This window comes from Oncorhynchus mykiss, chromosome 30 (genome assembly GCF_013265735.2).
Source record: "Oncorhynchus mykiss isolate Arlee chromosome 30, USDA_OmykA_1.1, whole genome shotgun sequence".
Lineage (NCBI taxonomy): Eukaryota > Metazoa > Chordata > Actinopteri > Salmoniformes > Salmonidae > Oncorhynchus > Oncorhynchus mykiss.
The window spans coordinates 9411314-9427998 of record NC_050570.1 but is presented as its reverse complement, the minus strand read 5'-3'; the positions used below and the strand labels follow the sequence as shown (position 1 = coordinate 9427998).

General features: G+C 43.1%; 2 protein-coding genes across 3 annotated transcripts in view; one reads left to right on the top strand and one right to left on the bottom strand.

The window, feature by feature from the left end:
• The window catches only part of calcb (calcitonin related polypeptide beta), a 31696-nt gene extending 21836 nt beyond the window's left edge, over positions 1–9860 (bottom strand). Inside the window, exon 1 of the mRNA XM_036968394.1 lies at positions 9740–9860. The gene's annotated coding sequence lies outside the window, so the exon portion shown is untranslated. The remainder of the gene's footprint in view (positions 1–9739) is intronic.
• LOC110521282 (proteasome subunit alpha type-1) lies at positions 8868–12871 on the top strand. 2 transcript variants are annotated; one of them, XM_021598739.2, is made up of 10 exons: positions 8868–9200; positions 10166–10210; positions 10370–10471; positions 10868–10971; positions 11086–11174; positions 11351–11421; positions 11569–11698; positions 11907–11986; positions 12200–12304; positions 12589–12871. In XM_021598739.2, the coding sequence occupies exons 1-10, from the start codon at positions 9198–9200 to the stop codon at positions 12646–12648; spliced, it is 789 nt and encodes a 262-aa protein (XP_021454414.1). In that variant the 5' UTR covers positions 8868–9197; the 3' UTR covers positions 12649–12871. The 2 variants fall into 2 exon arrangements, with proteins under 2 accessions (XP_021454414.1, XP_036825349.1); XM_036969454.1 differs by lacking the exon at positions 8868–9200 and adding an exon at positions 10057–10086.
• The last annotated feature ends 3814 nt before the right edge of the window (positions 12872–16685 follow it).

Genomic DNA, 16685 nt, shown 5'->3' with positions numbered 1-16685 from the left:
CCATACCCGGCCAAAACAAAGAAATACAAAAACATAGAAAAAGGAACATAGAATGCCCACCCAAATCACACCCTGACCAAACCAAAATAGAGACATAAAAAGCTCTAAGGTCAGGGCGTGACAGTACCCCCCAAAACCTGAACCTATAGGGGAGGGTCTGGGTGGGCATTTCTCCGTGGTGGCGGCTCTGGTGAGGGACTTAGACCACCCCGCTCCACCTCTGGCTTGGCCCACTTAGGTGGCGCCTCTAGAGCGGGGACCCTCGCCGCCAACCCCGGATTGAGGTAGAGAGCCCCGGACTGGAGGGCGCTGCTGGAAGCTCCGGACCGAAGGGCGCCTCTGGACGCTCCGGACCGAAGGGCGCCTCTGGACGCTCCGGACCGAAGGGCGCCTCTGGACGCCCCGGACCGAAGGGCGTCGCTGGAAGCTCCTGACTGGAGGGCGACACTGGAGGCTCCGGACTGGAGGGCGACTCTGGAGGGAGGAGACGCAGAGACAGCCTTGTGCGTGGGGCTGCCACAGGGCCCACCAGGCTGGGGAAACCTACAGGAGGCCTGGTGAGTGGAGGAGGCACCGGATGAACCGGGCTGTGGGGGAGCACTGGAGCTCTGGTGCGCAGCCATGGCACCACTCCTCCAGGCTGAATGCCCACTTTAGCCCGGCCCCTCCGGAGTACAGGCACAAGTCGAACTGGGCTGTGGGGGAGCACTGGAGATCTGGTGCCATTCATTAGGCTCAATGCCCACTTTCTCCCAGCACGGGCGGAGCGCAGGCATAGGGCGAACTGAACCCTCCCAGCGCCCCGGAGACACAGTACGCAGAGCCGGTGCAGGATACCCTGGGCCGAAACGGCGCACCAGAGACCAAACGCGCTGAGCTGGCACAATCCGCCATGGCTGGATGCCCACTCTCGCATGGCACTTGCGGGGGGCTGGCATATAGCGATCGGGCTATGAGCGCGCACAGGAGACACCGTGTGCTCCACCGCATAACACGGTGCCTGACCAGTATCACTGGTCAGCAAACTCCCCGTGTGCTCCCCCCAAAAAAATGTTTTGGAGCTGCCTCTCGTGCCTGCTGCACTGCCTTGCCTCATATTCCCCAGCCTGTCTCCAGGGTTCCTGTCCGTCCAATATCTCCTCCCATGTCCAGGAGTCCTGATCCCTCTGCTCCTCGTTACCACGCTGCTTGGTCCATTGGTGGGTAGGGTGGGTAGTTCTGTAACGATCGTCTGTTGAAGAAGGTGTGGACCAAAGTGCAGCGTGGTCAGTGGTCATACTTTTATTTCAACTGAACACTCAATAACAAAAATAAAGAGAACGAACGAAAACCGGAACAGTCCTGTCAGGTGCAGAAACACAAATCAAAAAAATAACTACCCACAGGGGAAAATCTACCTAAGTATGGTTCCCAATCCGAGACAACGATAGACAGCTGTCCCTGATTGATAACCTGTCACGCTATCTACCGAAGTCGATGCCTCTCCTTGCTCGGGTGGTGCTCGGCGGTCGACGTCTTCTAGCCATCATTAATCCATTTTTCATTTTCCATTGGTTTTGTCTTGTCTTCCTACACACCTGGTTTCAATCCCATTCATTACATGTTGTGTATTTAACCCTCTGTTTCCCATCATGTCTTGTCAGAGATTGTTTCTTGTTTCAGTTTCGTGTTGTTTGTATTTGCTGAGCGACGGGTCCTCGTACCCAATTTGTTTAATTTGTATTTATGGTTTTGGAGTTATGTTTTATTAAATTACTCCATTTACCGAGTTTATTCTCCTGTGCATGACTTCCCTGCCACCTGTACACACGTTTATGACCGAACCACACCCGGCCAAAACAAGAAATACAAAAACATAGAAAAAGGAACATATTGCCCACCCAAATCACACCCTGACCAAACCAAAATAGAGACATAAAACGCTCTAAGGTCAGGGCGTGACAAGTAATGTGTCGTATTGGATTTGCCCCAAACATAACACTTTGTATTCAGGACAAAAATATAATTGCTTTGCCACATTTTTTGCAGATTTACTTTAGTGTCTTGTTGCAAACAGGATACATGTTTTGGAATATTTTTATTCTGTACAGGCTTCCTTCTTTTCACTCTGTCAATTAGGTTAGTATTGTGGAGTAACTACAATGTTGTTGATCCGTCCTCAGTTCTCCTATCACAGCCATTAAATACTGTAACTGTTTTAAAGTCACCATTGGCCTCATTGTGAAATCCCTGAGCGGTTTACTTCCTCTCCGGCAACGGAGTTAGGAAGGATGCCTTTATCTTTGTAGTGACTGGGTGTATTGATACACCATTCAAAGTGTAATTAATAAGTTCACCATACATAAAGGGATATTCAATGTCTGCTTTTAAACATTTTCCCCATCTACCAAAAGGTGACCTTCTTTGCGAGGCACTGGAAAACCTCCCTGGTCTTTGTGGTTGAATCTGTGTTTGAAATTCGCTGCTTGACTAGGGGATCTTAATTGTATATGTTGGGTGCAGAGATTAGGTAGTCATTCAAAAAAACATGTTAAACACTATTAATGCACACAGAGTGAATCCATGTAACTTACTATGTGACTTGTTAAAGCACATTTTTACTCCTGAACTTATTTAGGCTTTGTTAATTAGGATTAATAAAGGGGTTGAATACTTATTGACTCAAGACGTTTCAGCTTTTCAATTTTAATGAATTTACATTTCTAAAAACATAAATCCACTTTGAGATTATGGGGTATTGTGTGTAGGCCAGTGACACAAAATCACAATTGAATTCATTTAAAATGTAAGCTGTAACACAATAAAACATGAAAATTGTCAAGGGGTGTGAACACTTTCAGATTAAGGCTGAGATTCAATCAACTGCAGAAAGTGGATTTCTGCACGGCGCTATGGAAATCAAGTGTCATCTCCCTCCATAACAGACACCACGCTGCTGTGCAACTCAAACACAACTTTGAACGCACAGAGTGGGAATGTGCTATATGAATTCTGGCCTGAAGTTTTACAATCTACCACAGGTATCAAAAATACCTGTAAGATGACAATGTAATATTGTGAAAAAGGAGTCTGCACATGCTTCAATCAGATGCAATGTCAGTGTTCATTTCCTAAGTGTTCTGGCTGTTAAATGTTCTATAGTAAATTCATGAGTTAATTCAAAAGTGCCCCAAGTGCAAAGAACATACTTGTGATCATGGTTAAGCTCTTAATGTCATGGATTGTATTTTCCCAGGTCTGTTCCCACAAAATTGATCGACAACGATCCCTGTCCTGGTTTGCTCTCCTGCTCAGTCCTCTGCAATGGGACATGGTCCCACTGTGTCAGAATGAATCCTTCAGTCTGTCCTGGATGACATTATATGCTCAATGAAGGGTATGAAACAATCCCTAACTCCTCACATACCTTGAATGTTCCTTGAATGTGTTGTCTAAATCGCTCGTGTTTTTTAATAATCTGTGGTCTATAAATGTGTACATAGAACATTAATGTGAAACCTGTTAAACGGACATTGAAAGTGATTGGAATCAGTTATTGGGTGTCAATTCAATGAGTGCACTATGCTGTGAAGCCATTCAACATGTACTGGCTAAAGAGAGAAATACCATGCTCATCGGGACAGATGATGATATTAGAGGTGCGCTAATCTCTCGTGGACAGACTACGTATTGAGCATCAAATAAAAATGTTGTGTTTGACACATGCTTCGTAGACAACAGGTGCAGACTAACAGTGATTCCCGGATTTTCGGCTTATTTCAAGCGGATTTCAAAAGTTTTCCAATTGGGATTTGCAACCCTATTTATAACACAGTACTATTGTTGATGAGTTACACTATAGTGAGTCTGAGGAAAATATAAAATACTGTGCTTCACAGCAGATTGACTAAGAACACATTCCTGAGGATTCTCATGTCATACCCAACCCATACAGGCTGAAAACCCAGCTCATAGATTTGTTGTCAAACTCCAGAGAAAAATTTGTGAGAAAATTGAAGAGGCTGCTCATAAAGCAGATGAAGTGGAGCCAAGAATCTCTCCCGTCTCCAAAAGTGACCTCTCACATTAGCTATTCCAAAATTACAGTATCGGATGAGCAAATGCAATTAATGTTTGAGCATTTGCCGGGGAGCAAGGGAAATACTTTGAGTTCAGTAATGATTTGACGTCTTCTTGCTTCCCAGACTTGGTATCGACCGATTTCTCCATCTACACTGACAATGGAGGAGGATGAAGAAATAGATGGTGTCTACATTAACTTGAGGGAGTTGTGTTTTGTCTGTCAGTGCTTGTTGTCTGATTATTTTGTTTGAAAAGCCAAGAACCTTTATGTGAAGAAAGCACCAAGAAGTAGGTGCTTACAATAGGCAGGGACATCTATAAAGACGATTTGATATGAGAATGATGACAGTTCAATGACAAAAGCTTTCTTTTTATCTAAGGATAACACTCCCCCTTCCCCTCTCACCAGTGATATGAGTAACCTTGCCAGGAAATTACAGTTGTGATAAACATCCTCGCTGTCACACATGAAAAGCACCTGAGGGTTTGAAATACTTGTTTGGAGTAATTCACTCTGACACATCAAAAGACCTCCCTAGATCATCCTGCCCTTGATGTAATGGAGTCCTGTCGTGGAATCTCCCTCACTGGACCCCTTACGAAACCACCTGTTGATTTCTGATTAGACCGCACGCTCACAACATGGTTGACAGGCAAAATGGGGAGGAGGCGGGGACTACCCTCTCCTCCTCTCTCTAATGGCTGGATGGACACTGAAGGCCCAGAGGCTAGAGCCTGCTAGTCACACCTGTCAGAGCAGAATCAGAGCAGCATGGAACGATAACACATCAAAAAACACATGATGTCCCACAAAACCCGACACCACACACATAAGAGCCATCACAGCTGTCAGTCAGAACCTCAAAGGCCAGGTGATTCAGGAGCCAACATGGCTGTTTATCTACATACATGAATCTAAAGCAGGCATTGTACAATGTATTGATTAGATCAAATGGCTAATTATAGATCACCACTGAGACACAAAGGGACAGTTAAAGAGCCTCCATGTGGCTCTGGACCATCAGGTTCCTGACTCCCGTACTAAGACAATCTGTACTGAAATCCACATAGTGCATGGACATTTTCTTGATTCCATGATTCCCAGCACAAAATGTATAATGGGGCTTGTGAAATTGTGAAATTGAAAATGTTTAGAAATGATCTACAGCAGTGATGTTTTAGGGGAACCCAAAAAACATCAGATAAGGTGGCATTTTTTTCTAACGAGGAAGCATTTGTCTCATGGAAAACGAGACAAGAGAACGAATGAGGAGCGCTGAGAGAGGAGAGGGACTATATATCTAGAAGGCTGGACATTTGAACCCTGGTGTCTTCATTCAAACAGTCAACTTCCATCATTGCTGCATGACCTCCATGCATTTCCCTAGTCTAGGGGATTGAGCTGTATAAATGTGCGACACAGCATGAGGTTCGCCACTTATTGGCTAGCTATTGTTAGATCCAAAGGCTGAGTGAAGAGGCAATCTACCTGGCTCTGATATTAGTAAGTGCTCCACAATGTGCTCTTCCTGGTTTGAGACAGAAGAAGCCTTTTCAGCCATTAACTGCCAAAATGCTGTGTAAACTCTTTGAGAAAACGCAAGGAAATGGATGGCAAGATTCTGTATGAGTCTCAACTCCTCCACCACCTGCTGCTGTGTGTCCAGGCATTTTGTGGAAAATGTAATAGTCAATGAATATGTATACGCGCTCATAAAACCTATTGAGGGGGGCTTTCTGTTCATTCCGTGTGCTGTTGATGACCCTTGACCCGCTCCGTGGTACCTGCCAGCTTAATGCATACTTGGCAGACCGGCCCATTAGTCCAGCTGATTCTCAGGCTAAACACATCGCTGGCCTATTTTAAGCAACAGTGGTGTGAGATGGGGGCATATGTAGACACATTAAGTCACTCTGGATACTCAAGCAATCCATATCTGGAGGCACGTACAGGTTCACTGCTGACGCTGATGTCATCATCTCTCGCTCCAGTGAGTCGCTGCTGGGAGGACTATGATGCACCTCTGAGGTCCAACTACAACTCCAGATCATGAAAATGCTTGACTTTGTCTGTGATGACAATGACCTTATTGATGAGGGTCAAAGGGCCAGAACCCCACAAGGGCTTCAAAAACATATTCAAGCACATTTTTAGGGACAATTTTTCTGTATTTGTGATAACACACACTGTTGTGTCATTGATTGAGATAGCTAAGCACAGTTGACAATACACTGACGTATTTCTTCTCCGAGACTTGGTCTGGGTGAGCAACCTTGCTTTCGTCTTCCCAATCCATAACGCTACACTTCCGCCCTCCTCCTCTTCCTTCCCTGCGTGCGAGGACTGGCGGCGTGGCTTGGACCCGTCACAGAGTGACTCAGGCCACTCTTCCATTTGAAAAATGAAAAGGGGGCCATTTGGCAGAGTTAAATGAAGCCCTAGCGAAATATGCTGAGCTCAGCACAGCTCCTAGAAGCTCAATCACAAAGGAGGCACGCTGATGTAATGGCCACCACTGCATCTGCCTTGGCAGGGGAGGAGGGCTCGTCAGCACAGCTCCTTTAATTAATCTCCCTCCGGATCAAGGGTACATCAGATATCATTAACAGAGTCTAGGCTCTCAGTGTCCAGCCGTTTCAACCCAAATAAAAAAAGACAGGGTGGGCGGAGAGAGAGAGGTGGAGAGTGGGGAGAGAAGGATTCAAAGAGGGATAAATTAATAAAATCAAATGTATTTATATAGCCTTTCTTACATCAACTGCTGTACAGAAACCCAGCCTAAAACCCCAAACAGCAAGCAATGCAGGTGTAGAAGCACGGTGGCTAGGAAAAACTCCCTAGAAAGGCCAAAACCTAGGAAGAAACCTAGAGAGGAACCAGGCTATGAGGGGTGGCCAGTCCTCTTCTGGCTGTGCCGGGTGGAGATTATAACAGAACATGGCCAAGATGTTCAAATGTTCATAAATGACCAGCATGGTCAAATAATAATAATCACAGTAGTTGTCGAGGGTGCAGCAAGTCAGCACCTCAGGAGTAAATGTCAGTTGGCTTTTCATAGCCGATCATTAAGAGTATCTCTACCGCTCCTGCTGTCTCTAGAGAGTTGAAAATGGCAGGTCTGGGACATGTAGCAGGTCCGGTGAACAGGTCAGGGTTCCATAGCCGCAGGCAGAACAGTTGAAACTGGAGCAGCAGCACGGCCAGGTGGACTAGGGACAGCAAGGAGTCATCATGCCAGGTAGTCCTGAGGCATAGTCCTAGGGCTCAGGTCCTCCGAGAGAGAAAGAGAGAATTAGAGAGAGCATACTTAAATTCACACAGGACACCGGATAAGACAGGAGAAGTACTCCAGATATAACAGACTGACCCTAGCCCCCCGACACATAAACTACTGCAGCATAAATAAACCCTGCATCCATGAGCCTGTTCATGTTGTATACTACACTCAGCTGTGTTCACTGCTGTTGTGACAGGCTTACAGAGAATGTGTTGTGACCATGATGCTCTTGTTGCACATTGTGAATCAAAAGTAGCATATACTGTTGTTAGGCCTATCCCTGCTTTGATTGGAGTGATGCAAGTTGATTTTGGTCTAGTTATTTTTCCTTCGAGAGTAATTTTGTTTATTCAGAATGCAAAATATCCAGGTTTAATTTGACGGCAGCTCAACAATACTGAATTGACAAGACCTTTTTTTTTGTAGCTCTGACTGATTCAGCAGGACTTAGTGATAAAACCCCATTCAAAGGAATTCTGTACATTGAAAATGAAATACAAAGCATTTCTTGCAGACCTGTCCTGACTTGAAATAGCAACCCTGCAGATAGAAGAAGAACATGCCTACCTGACCTATGCCATAGTCCCCTATACAGAGATTGTAGTACTGTATACATCATAAAATAAGAAAGACAATGTATAGCGTAATGAATCCTATTGAACAAAATAACTGTCAAAGCCAACAAGTCAAAGAAAAAAAAAGTGGAAACACACACACACACACACACACACACACAGTATCAGTTTACTGTAGCCTGTGATGTAAACTTCCAATTTACTGCTGCCATCCAGTGCTCATCTAGGCACACTGCAATGATGTACTTCATTGCAGAAAAATAAATGTTAAAACAAAATGTTGTTTGCTTTTATTACTGCAAGTATATGTCATTCCAGTTATTGCAACGTTCTGAGAACCATACACATACATTCTGGAATGGATTTTAACAATCAAAATCTAAATTAATTTCACAATTGACAGGAATCATTTAAATTAAACAGTAAAATTGCAAGTCTTTGGTCAAGTAAAAATTATTAACGTTTTCAATCTTTGATTACATCAGTGGTAAAATACCCAATTGCCATACTTTAGTAAAAGTAAAGATGTCTTAATAGAAAATGACTCAAGTAAAAGTGAAAGTCACCCAGTAAAATCCTACTTGAGTAAAAGTAAAAAATAATTTGGTTTGAAATATACTTAAGTTTCAAAAGTAAATGTAATTGCTAAAATATAATTAATTATTAAAAGTAAAACTATTAAAAATATATATATATATTTTAACAGAGGGCACAATTGTCTTTCTTTTTTTATCTACGGATAGCAGGGGATCAATATCATACCAAATGAAAACAAGTGATTTACATTTGTGGATTGGTACTTATTTGTACAGATCATTATACACAAATACAAAATGCAGGCTGTGTGTTCACAATACATTTGGCATGATATTGATCCCATAGGCACACTCCAACACTCCGAGTCCCCCAGATCAGATGCAGTAGGGATGACCAGGGATTATCTTTTTATGTGCGTGAATATGACAATTTCCTGTCCTGCTAACCATTCAAAATGTAACGACTACTTTTGGGTGTCAGGGAAAATGTATCGAGTAAAAAGGACATTATTTTCTTTAGGAATGTAGTGGAGTAAAAGTAAAAGTTGCCAAAAATGTAAATAGTAAAGTAGAGATACCCCTAAAAAAAATAAGTAAAAATACTATTTTAAGCGCTTTACACCACTGGATTGCATTTCGAATTTTAATCTACTGAATGGATTTCTGAGATCTACTACTTTGCCTTACGTCACAGATCTAGGGAAATAAATCAATCCAGAGTCACAGTTCACCAAGCAACAGCAGAGATGGTAAGAATGAATAAAGCATGCATTTTGTTTTACGTTTCTAAGCGCGAATGTTACTTAATAAGTAATACAATTAATCGCATACATTGAATGGCAAAAGTGTTCGATAATTAAGGATCCCAGCTAGAGCTATCACTCGTTGAAAGGATATTAAATGTACGTTAGCCAGACTAGCTTAGCACAGGTCTATGAGCACAACAGAGGAAACGAGTGCACTGTGAGTAAGCACAAAACAGCAAGCATCTGGAAGTTTATTATTATGCACGAGCTAGATTGTTAGCAAACTATCTCAATAAGATTAAATAAATAAAAAGTACTAGCCTGGCTAGCAGTTAGTTACATAGTAACGTAACTAAGTTAGTTAGCTAACTTTAGGTGGCTAGTTAGCTACCTAACACAGCTAGGTAGCTAACTAGCATGCTACGTTAGCTAGCTATCGTTAGCCAGTGTAATGTTGATTGTTTCACTTTCGTTTTTTGACTGCCATAAAAGTTACCCAACTTTGCCGAATGCCATTGGTCTTTGCAGTCAACCGTCCTTACATATGCAGTCAAAGGCTGATTGAAATTGCATGGTTGTTCGCGGTGCTGTCTTCCAAATGCTTGCAACCAGCTGCTTGGAACAAATTTAGCTAGTTGTCATACCTACCTCTAAAAGTTTCAAACGTGTTTGACGTCAGAGGTGCACCCATAGAGCTCATATTCTACTAACTAATTCTGTGGGTGCACCCCCTGCCAGGTGACTGTAAACAAAGCCACAAGGTCGGTTGCTTCCTAGCTTGCGCTATAATTTATTTATAGCAATACAATACCTTAGTCTAGGGTGGCAAACACGATCTGTGTCGAGTTGTTTTTTTGGTAGATAACTCATCGCAATGCAAGATAACTACGTAAGTAAAACATGTAATGTGTATTTCTTGACCAATATACCGTGAAAACATTGACACAGCTGCCTTTTTCTCTCTGTAGTTCCGTAACCAGTACGACAATGACGTCACTGTTTGGAGTCCTCAGGTAAGGTTCAAGTTGCCTAATGAGAAAGCGACCTTACAAGGTACTCACTACAGCATTAACATAACTCAACGGACATCAACATTATTCTAAATGTTTGGGGAATGAGATTACCTGCAGTGTCTCCCAAATAAGGTAACATTATCAATACACTTGTTTCAGGGGCGCATTCACCAGATCGAATACGCCATGGAGGCGGTGAAACAAGGTTCGGCAACAGTGGGGCTCAAGTCCGGAACCCATGCAGTCCTGGTTGCTCTCAAGGTATTTCCCAATTATATTCTACACTGTGACAGCTTTATTTTGTCAAGAGTTACATAGGAGCTACACTGAGACTTTGTATGTACACTGAGACTTTGTATGTTTATTTATTTTTTACCTGTTACACTGGATGCGGACATGAGCCACACTTTGCAAACTAGAAAATAGAGCCAGAGGGCAATTTTGTGCTGAGTAGACGGTGCTCCTATGCCCAGGTTTAATTTATTAAATGAATAAGAGCGTCTCGCCCTCAGTAAAAGTTACGTTTCCGGTATGCCAGGCCAGTTAAGATGAAATAAAAATGTACATGTAGTACCTTACTCTTGACTAAGTACTCTTGACACTTGCAGTGACTATCAATGGGCTGTTGACTGAGACTGTGTTCGGGTTTATCCACAGAGAGCCCAGTCTGAGCTGGCTGCTCACCAGAAGAAGATCCTCCATGTTGATGAACACATTGGCATCTCTATTGCCGGGCTGACTGCAGATGCCAGGCTCCTCTGGTACAACACACACGCACACATCTCGTGTCTAGTTGTAGGAATACCATGACTTCGTATGCAAAGTGTATCCACTGTAATCTGTGTCAAGATTTCCCCTTCCGTCTTCCTCGACAGTAACTTCATGAGGCAGGAATGCCTGGACTCCAGGTTTGTGTTTGACAGGCCTCTCCCAGTGTCACGCCTCGTCACTCTCATTGGAAGCAGTATCCTTTGTCATGTTTTCACATATTCACCTCTAGAAGCCTGCACCGGAACTCCAATCAATGTTTCAATGTCAAAATGCACACGTTGGGCTTTTCATGAGTTAAGCGGTGAGGTCAGGTTTGGGAATTGGCATGCTGTCCTCTACTGTTAATGTAACCCTTGACCTGTCCCTCAGAAACCCAAATCCCCACACAGAGATATGGAAGAAGACCGTATGGTGTGGGACTGCTTATCGCTGGCTACGACGTGAGTTCTCTTTGTCATATTTTTCATGGAAACTAGGTCTGCTGATGAAGGGGTGTAATACTCTAGAAGTAGTATGTGATTCTTAAAGCAACATTCATTAGTAATGTGGAGCATCAGTCATTCTCTCCTTATGGTTTCTTCTTGTAGGACATGGGACCTCATATCTTCCAGACCTGCCCCTCTGCAAACTACTTTGACTGCAAAGCCATGTCCATCGGAGCCCGCTCCCAGTCTGCCCGCACATACCTAGAGAGACACATGAACACCTTCCTGGACTGTGAGAGCATGCACACACACACACTGTATTTGTAGTTCTCGCAAGTACTAACGCAAATACATACCTGAGGGCACAAATGCATGTCTACTCAGACACTTACTATAAAGTAAATACCGTTTGATGCTTGTTAACTGTAGCACCTGTCTCACACATTTCAGCACATGCTCTTTGCATTTATCACTTTGTCCATTGCATTGTCTGTATTTAGGTAATCTGAATGAGCTGGTCAGGCATGGTCTGCTTGGGCTCAGAGAAACACTCCCTGCTGAACAGGACCTCACGACTAAGGTAAGCTGCTATGGCTCAACCAACTGGTCTTACCACTCCTTCCCTGCTGAACAGGGCTGTGTTCATTAGGTCATGTAACAGAACATGTTTTGCTACATTTATGATAAAATTAGTTTTTCTTAGTCAAGTTAGTTCCTCCCTGTTTGTCGGTGTTCATTAGTACCTAATGAACACAACCCAGGCCTTTACTGAGTAGCTCTCCCTGCCTTTCAGAATGTCTCCATCGGTATTGTGGGGAAAGACATGGAGTTCACCATCTACGACGATGATGACGTGGCTCCTTTCCTCGTGGGTCTAGAGGAGAGGCCACAGAGAAAGGTAGGAGTCGGCTTGGAGCTAACAATGGATGTCATTTGAGGAAAGTGGTTGGATTAATGCTAGCCTGGAACCACACTGAAACAGAACAATTCATTTGGAATCCAGGGTAGTATAATGCGCCCTCTAAGATATTTGTATATTTAAATATATTAGAGAGTGGTTAACAAACATGATGTCACAAAATTGTTTGAACACATCAAGTGTTGGAATTGTCACATTATCGTTGAACTGTAGCCAATCAAGATGTGGGCCACTGCTAACCTCTCCTTGTGTCTGTCCTTTAGGTCGTCCAGGCTGCAGATGAGCCTGCAGCTGACAAACCTGATGAGCCAATGGATATCTGAGACTTGGAGGACGCAGAATGATTACACACTTCTTGTCACACTGCGGTGGCCAGAAACCAAATCCAACAGGGCACCACTCACTGAACTGCAATGGGGAAATCTGTACTGTGGCAATATGCCACTTACTGAAAACAAGTGAATTGTACGCTTTCTGCTAATAACATTGGTTGTTGCTTTTCTATTGGTAGAATGTTCAATTCTATAAATAAAACCTTTTTTCTCATTTGGTGCCAATGTGTTTTTTGTTTGACACACACTTGAGACTTATTTTTTATTTTAAGATTGTTGGTTGTCAAACTAGGAGATCTTCCACAGCAGTGACTATAACATTGGCATACAGGTTAATCAATTGTGTATAAAAGTGAGTTTTTCATAAATAGTGGTCCAGTGTTGCATTATAGCCATTAAGTAAGCAGGAAAAAAAGTCTTAATCCCAAGGTCACCAATGATCATTTCTACTAAGGTTCTGTCTACGCAAAGCATAGTTCTGACATAGTGATAATCAAAGTTTTCCTTTCATTACACATTTGTCCTCACCTTAAAAGGAAACTAGAGTGCAGAGCATCAAAATCCTGAGACATTAGTAAAAAAAAAAAGTTGCAATTGCAGATATGTTCATTCACAACTAGCTATTTGAATACATAAATGTAACTAGTTGTTACTCTGATCATGGGTTCTGACTGTTATCACGATTTACTTGTAAGATTTGACTTTTTTTGCTTGCGTGCCATTATTTCTGGCTAGCATAGACCATACTTAGAGGGCGATGGCAGACCAATCAGAACACGTCTCTTTGTTCAGGCTTGTGATTGGACTGCAGATAACCTTATAGCGCCAAGTCCAGATGGGTTTATGCAGAAAGAACGTTGTAGTTTTTAATTTTCTTCACACAGACATGTAGAACAAGCTAAAGATCAATTATGTGACTAATTTTTGACAAATGTCAGAGCCAAGGTCTCGGAAGTTCTAGATAAATTTCACATTGATTCTAATGTTCTTAAGCAGATGTGTAGGAGCACAATACAATCCCAGTCAGTTTACTGTAAGCTATTATTCAATGGGGGAATCCTTAACCAGGCACTGGTACAATACTGTGGGTACTGTATGACTTCTGCTTCAGACTGTCACTTAGCAAGAGAAGAAGGGATACCATCTTTCTCAGGTGGAGCTTTTTGCTCCTCTACTCTGTTACAGACTGGATAACTGCCAGCCTTCATGCAAGAGTCCATCCAGTATTGAAGCTTTTCGAGGCTAGAAATAAATGTTTATTGACAGACGTAATTAGACTTGTTTGTAGGTCGCACTCATCTCTCCCAAATATTGAAAGGAATTTAGGGAAGTCAATCAATAGTGTTTCCTTATGGTTATTTCTTCTGCTTCTTGTTCTATCTAAGAACGGCCAGATGATGTTTCCGTTGACACTATCCTTTTCCTCACTCCAAAACCATGGACATCTTTAGTGTGTACTCAAGCTCCTCCCCTTGCTCCTCTGCAACGCCCATCTCATTATCAGCCACACCCAGCTTGTCATTGGCCCCACCCTCCTCCCGGTCCATTCCTTCTTTCTCTACCTCAGTCCCACACACATCACACTTAGCCCCACCTTCCTCATTCCCAGTGGATAAATAAGCAGCTTCCTCATCAGTATTCAAATCAGACCCTGCCTCAGCTCCACCTTCATCATCCTCAGCCCCACCCTCCTCCTGGTCAGCCCCACTCTCGTTGGTCGTCTGGCTGCTCCTCAGTGCTGGTCGCCTGGGAATGGTCGCATCCACAGAAGGGCTCTTCCCAGCATGGATGGGGATCTTCTGGGAAACCTAATTCAACCATACACTACCTAATAAAGTTTCCATTTCCATTCATCATCAGTCACTTTGTAATTCGAGCACATACTGTACAGTCCTCATCAGAAGCACTAAACCCTACTGTATGTTACACCAAATCTGGTATACCTCCATATTGTTTAATTATTTTTTATTATTTATTGAATATTTGAAACATACAATATACTTGCAGTGAAGCTGCTCAATAACTACATCATACCAGTCATCCAACAGATTCCCATTCAGAGCGACACACAGAAGCATCCAGGGTCAATGCCCAGCTCAAGGGCATATTGACCGATCTACCACTGGGTCAAAGTGCCAATATCTCTGGTGGGTTGACCCCCTCCTCCTGGCGGCCCTCCTGCATCACCCGTGTGATCTCTCTCAGCTGGAGAAGCAGTCTCCCCTCTTGGTCGGCACTCCCCCCTGTCACCCTGCAGAGAGAGCAGCACATCACAGCCACAGGTCAGGGTCTTACCATTAGGATTCACCAGTCAATCAATGGGAGTTGCAATTACAGTTGAAAGTACAACTATAGTAAAGTAAATACATTGTTTAATCCAGATTGTATTCAATCAAATTAAATTCACCTATTTTTTTTCAATCAAATATTTTTGCCATGAAAAACCATGCGAGCTGGGAAAGGAATGACCCAGATAACCGTTTTTTTTTAAAGTTACAATTTGAATATACTGTTTGTTCTTTCGTATGCAAAGAGTATGAATGAGAGAAAGACTGAAGGGAGAATAAATGAGAGAGTTTGGAGGAGAACGGCAGGTAAACAACAAACCTTTTAGAGCTGCAAATGGCTTTAGTCAATCTTCTCCATTACCATCTCTGTCTCCCTCAGCTCATCCTGCAGCTGGCTTTAGTCAATCCTCTACATTACCATCTCTGTCTCCCTCAGCTCATCCTGCAGCTGGCTTTAGTCAAATCTCTTCATTACCATCTCTGTCTCCCTCAGCTCATCCTGCAGCTGGCTTTAGTCAATCCTCTTCATTACCATCTCTGTCTCCCTCAGTTTATCCTGCAGCTGGCTTTAGTCAAACCTCTTCATTACCATCTCTGTCTCCCTCAGCTTATCCTGCAGCTGGCTTTAGTCAATCCTCTTCATTACCATCTCTGTCTCCCTCAGCTTATCCTGCAGCTTGCTTTAGTCAAACCTCTTCATTACCATCTCTGTCTCCCTCAGCTTATCCTGCAGCTGGCTTTAGTCAATCCTCTTCATTACCATCTCTGTCTCCCTCAGCTTATCCTGCAGCTGGCTTTAGTCAAACCTCTTCATTACCATCTGTCTCCCTCAGCTTATCCTGCAGCTGGCTTTAGTCAAATCTCTTCATTACCATCTCTGTCTCCCTCAGTTTATCCTGCAGCTGGCTTTAGGCAATCCTCTTCATTACCATCTCTGTCTCCCTCAGTTTATCCTGCAGCTGGCTTTAGACAATCCTCTTCATTACCATCTCTGTCTCCCTTAGCTCATCCTGCAGCTGGCTTTAGTCAATCCTCTTCATTACCATCTCTGTCTCCCTCAGCTCATCCTGCAGCTGGCTTTAGTCAATCCTCTTCATTACCATCTCTGTCTCCCTCAGTTTATCCTGCAGCTGGCTTTAGACAACCCTTTTCATTACCATCTCTGTCTCACTCAGCTTATCCTGCAGCTGGTTTTAGACAATCCTCTTCATTACCATCTCTGTCTCCCTCAGCTTATCCTGCAGCTGAGTCAGCTCAAAATCAGCTACAGAGAAGAAAAGAGAGAATAAGGAGAGTGCAAGGGTGGGTAAATACTGTACTTTCCAGGCTGGCATTGTCTGAATTGAAGCAGAACTATTTAGATTTCATGTTTTGAAATTAACTATTTAAAAAGTAGTACTATAAACTGTTGCTGTTTCTTTCTATATAATTATCAATCTTCTTGAAGGGGAATGATCTAAGAATCGTGAGATTAGATTACGGAATACAAACACAGTAACTCACTGATCTTTTTCTTCCGGTTCTCTCCTCTCACCGAGGGAAATCTGGGCTCGACTGCGCTCTTCACCTTTGATGTTATCTTTTGAAAGCACAATAGGAATATGAACTTTGCTATAATGTGTCTTTTGAACATACAAGACGCCGATCATAAACAAATAGTTTCTGTGAGAAAAGGACACAATGGAGTTTGTGTGCATGCGTGTCCTCCTCCTAGTATGTTCATATATGTTTGGATGGGCA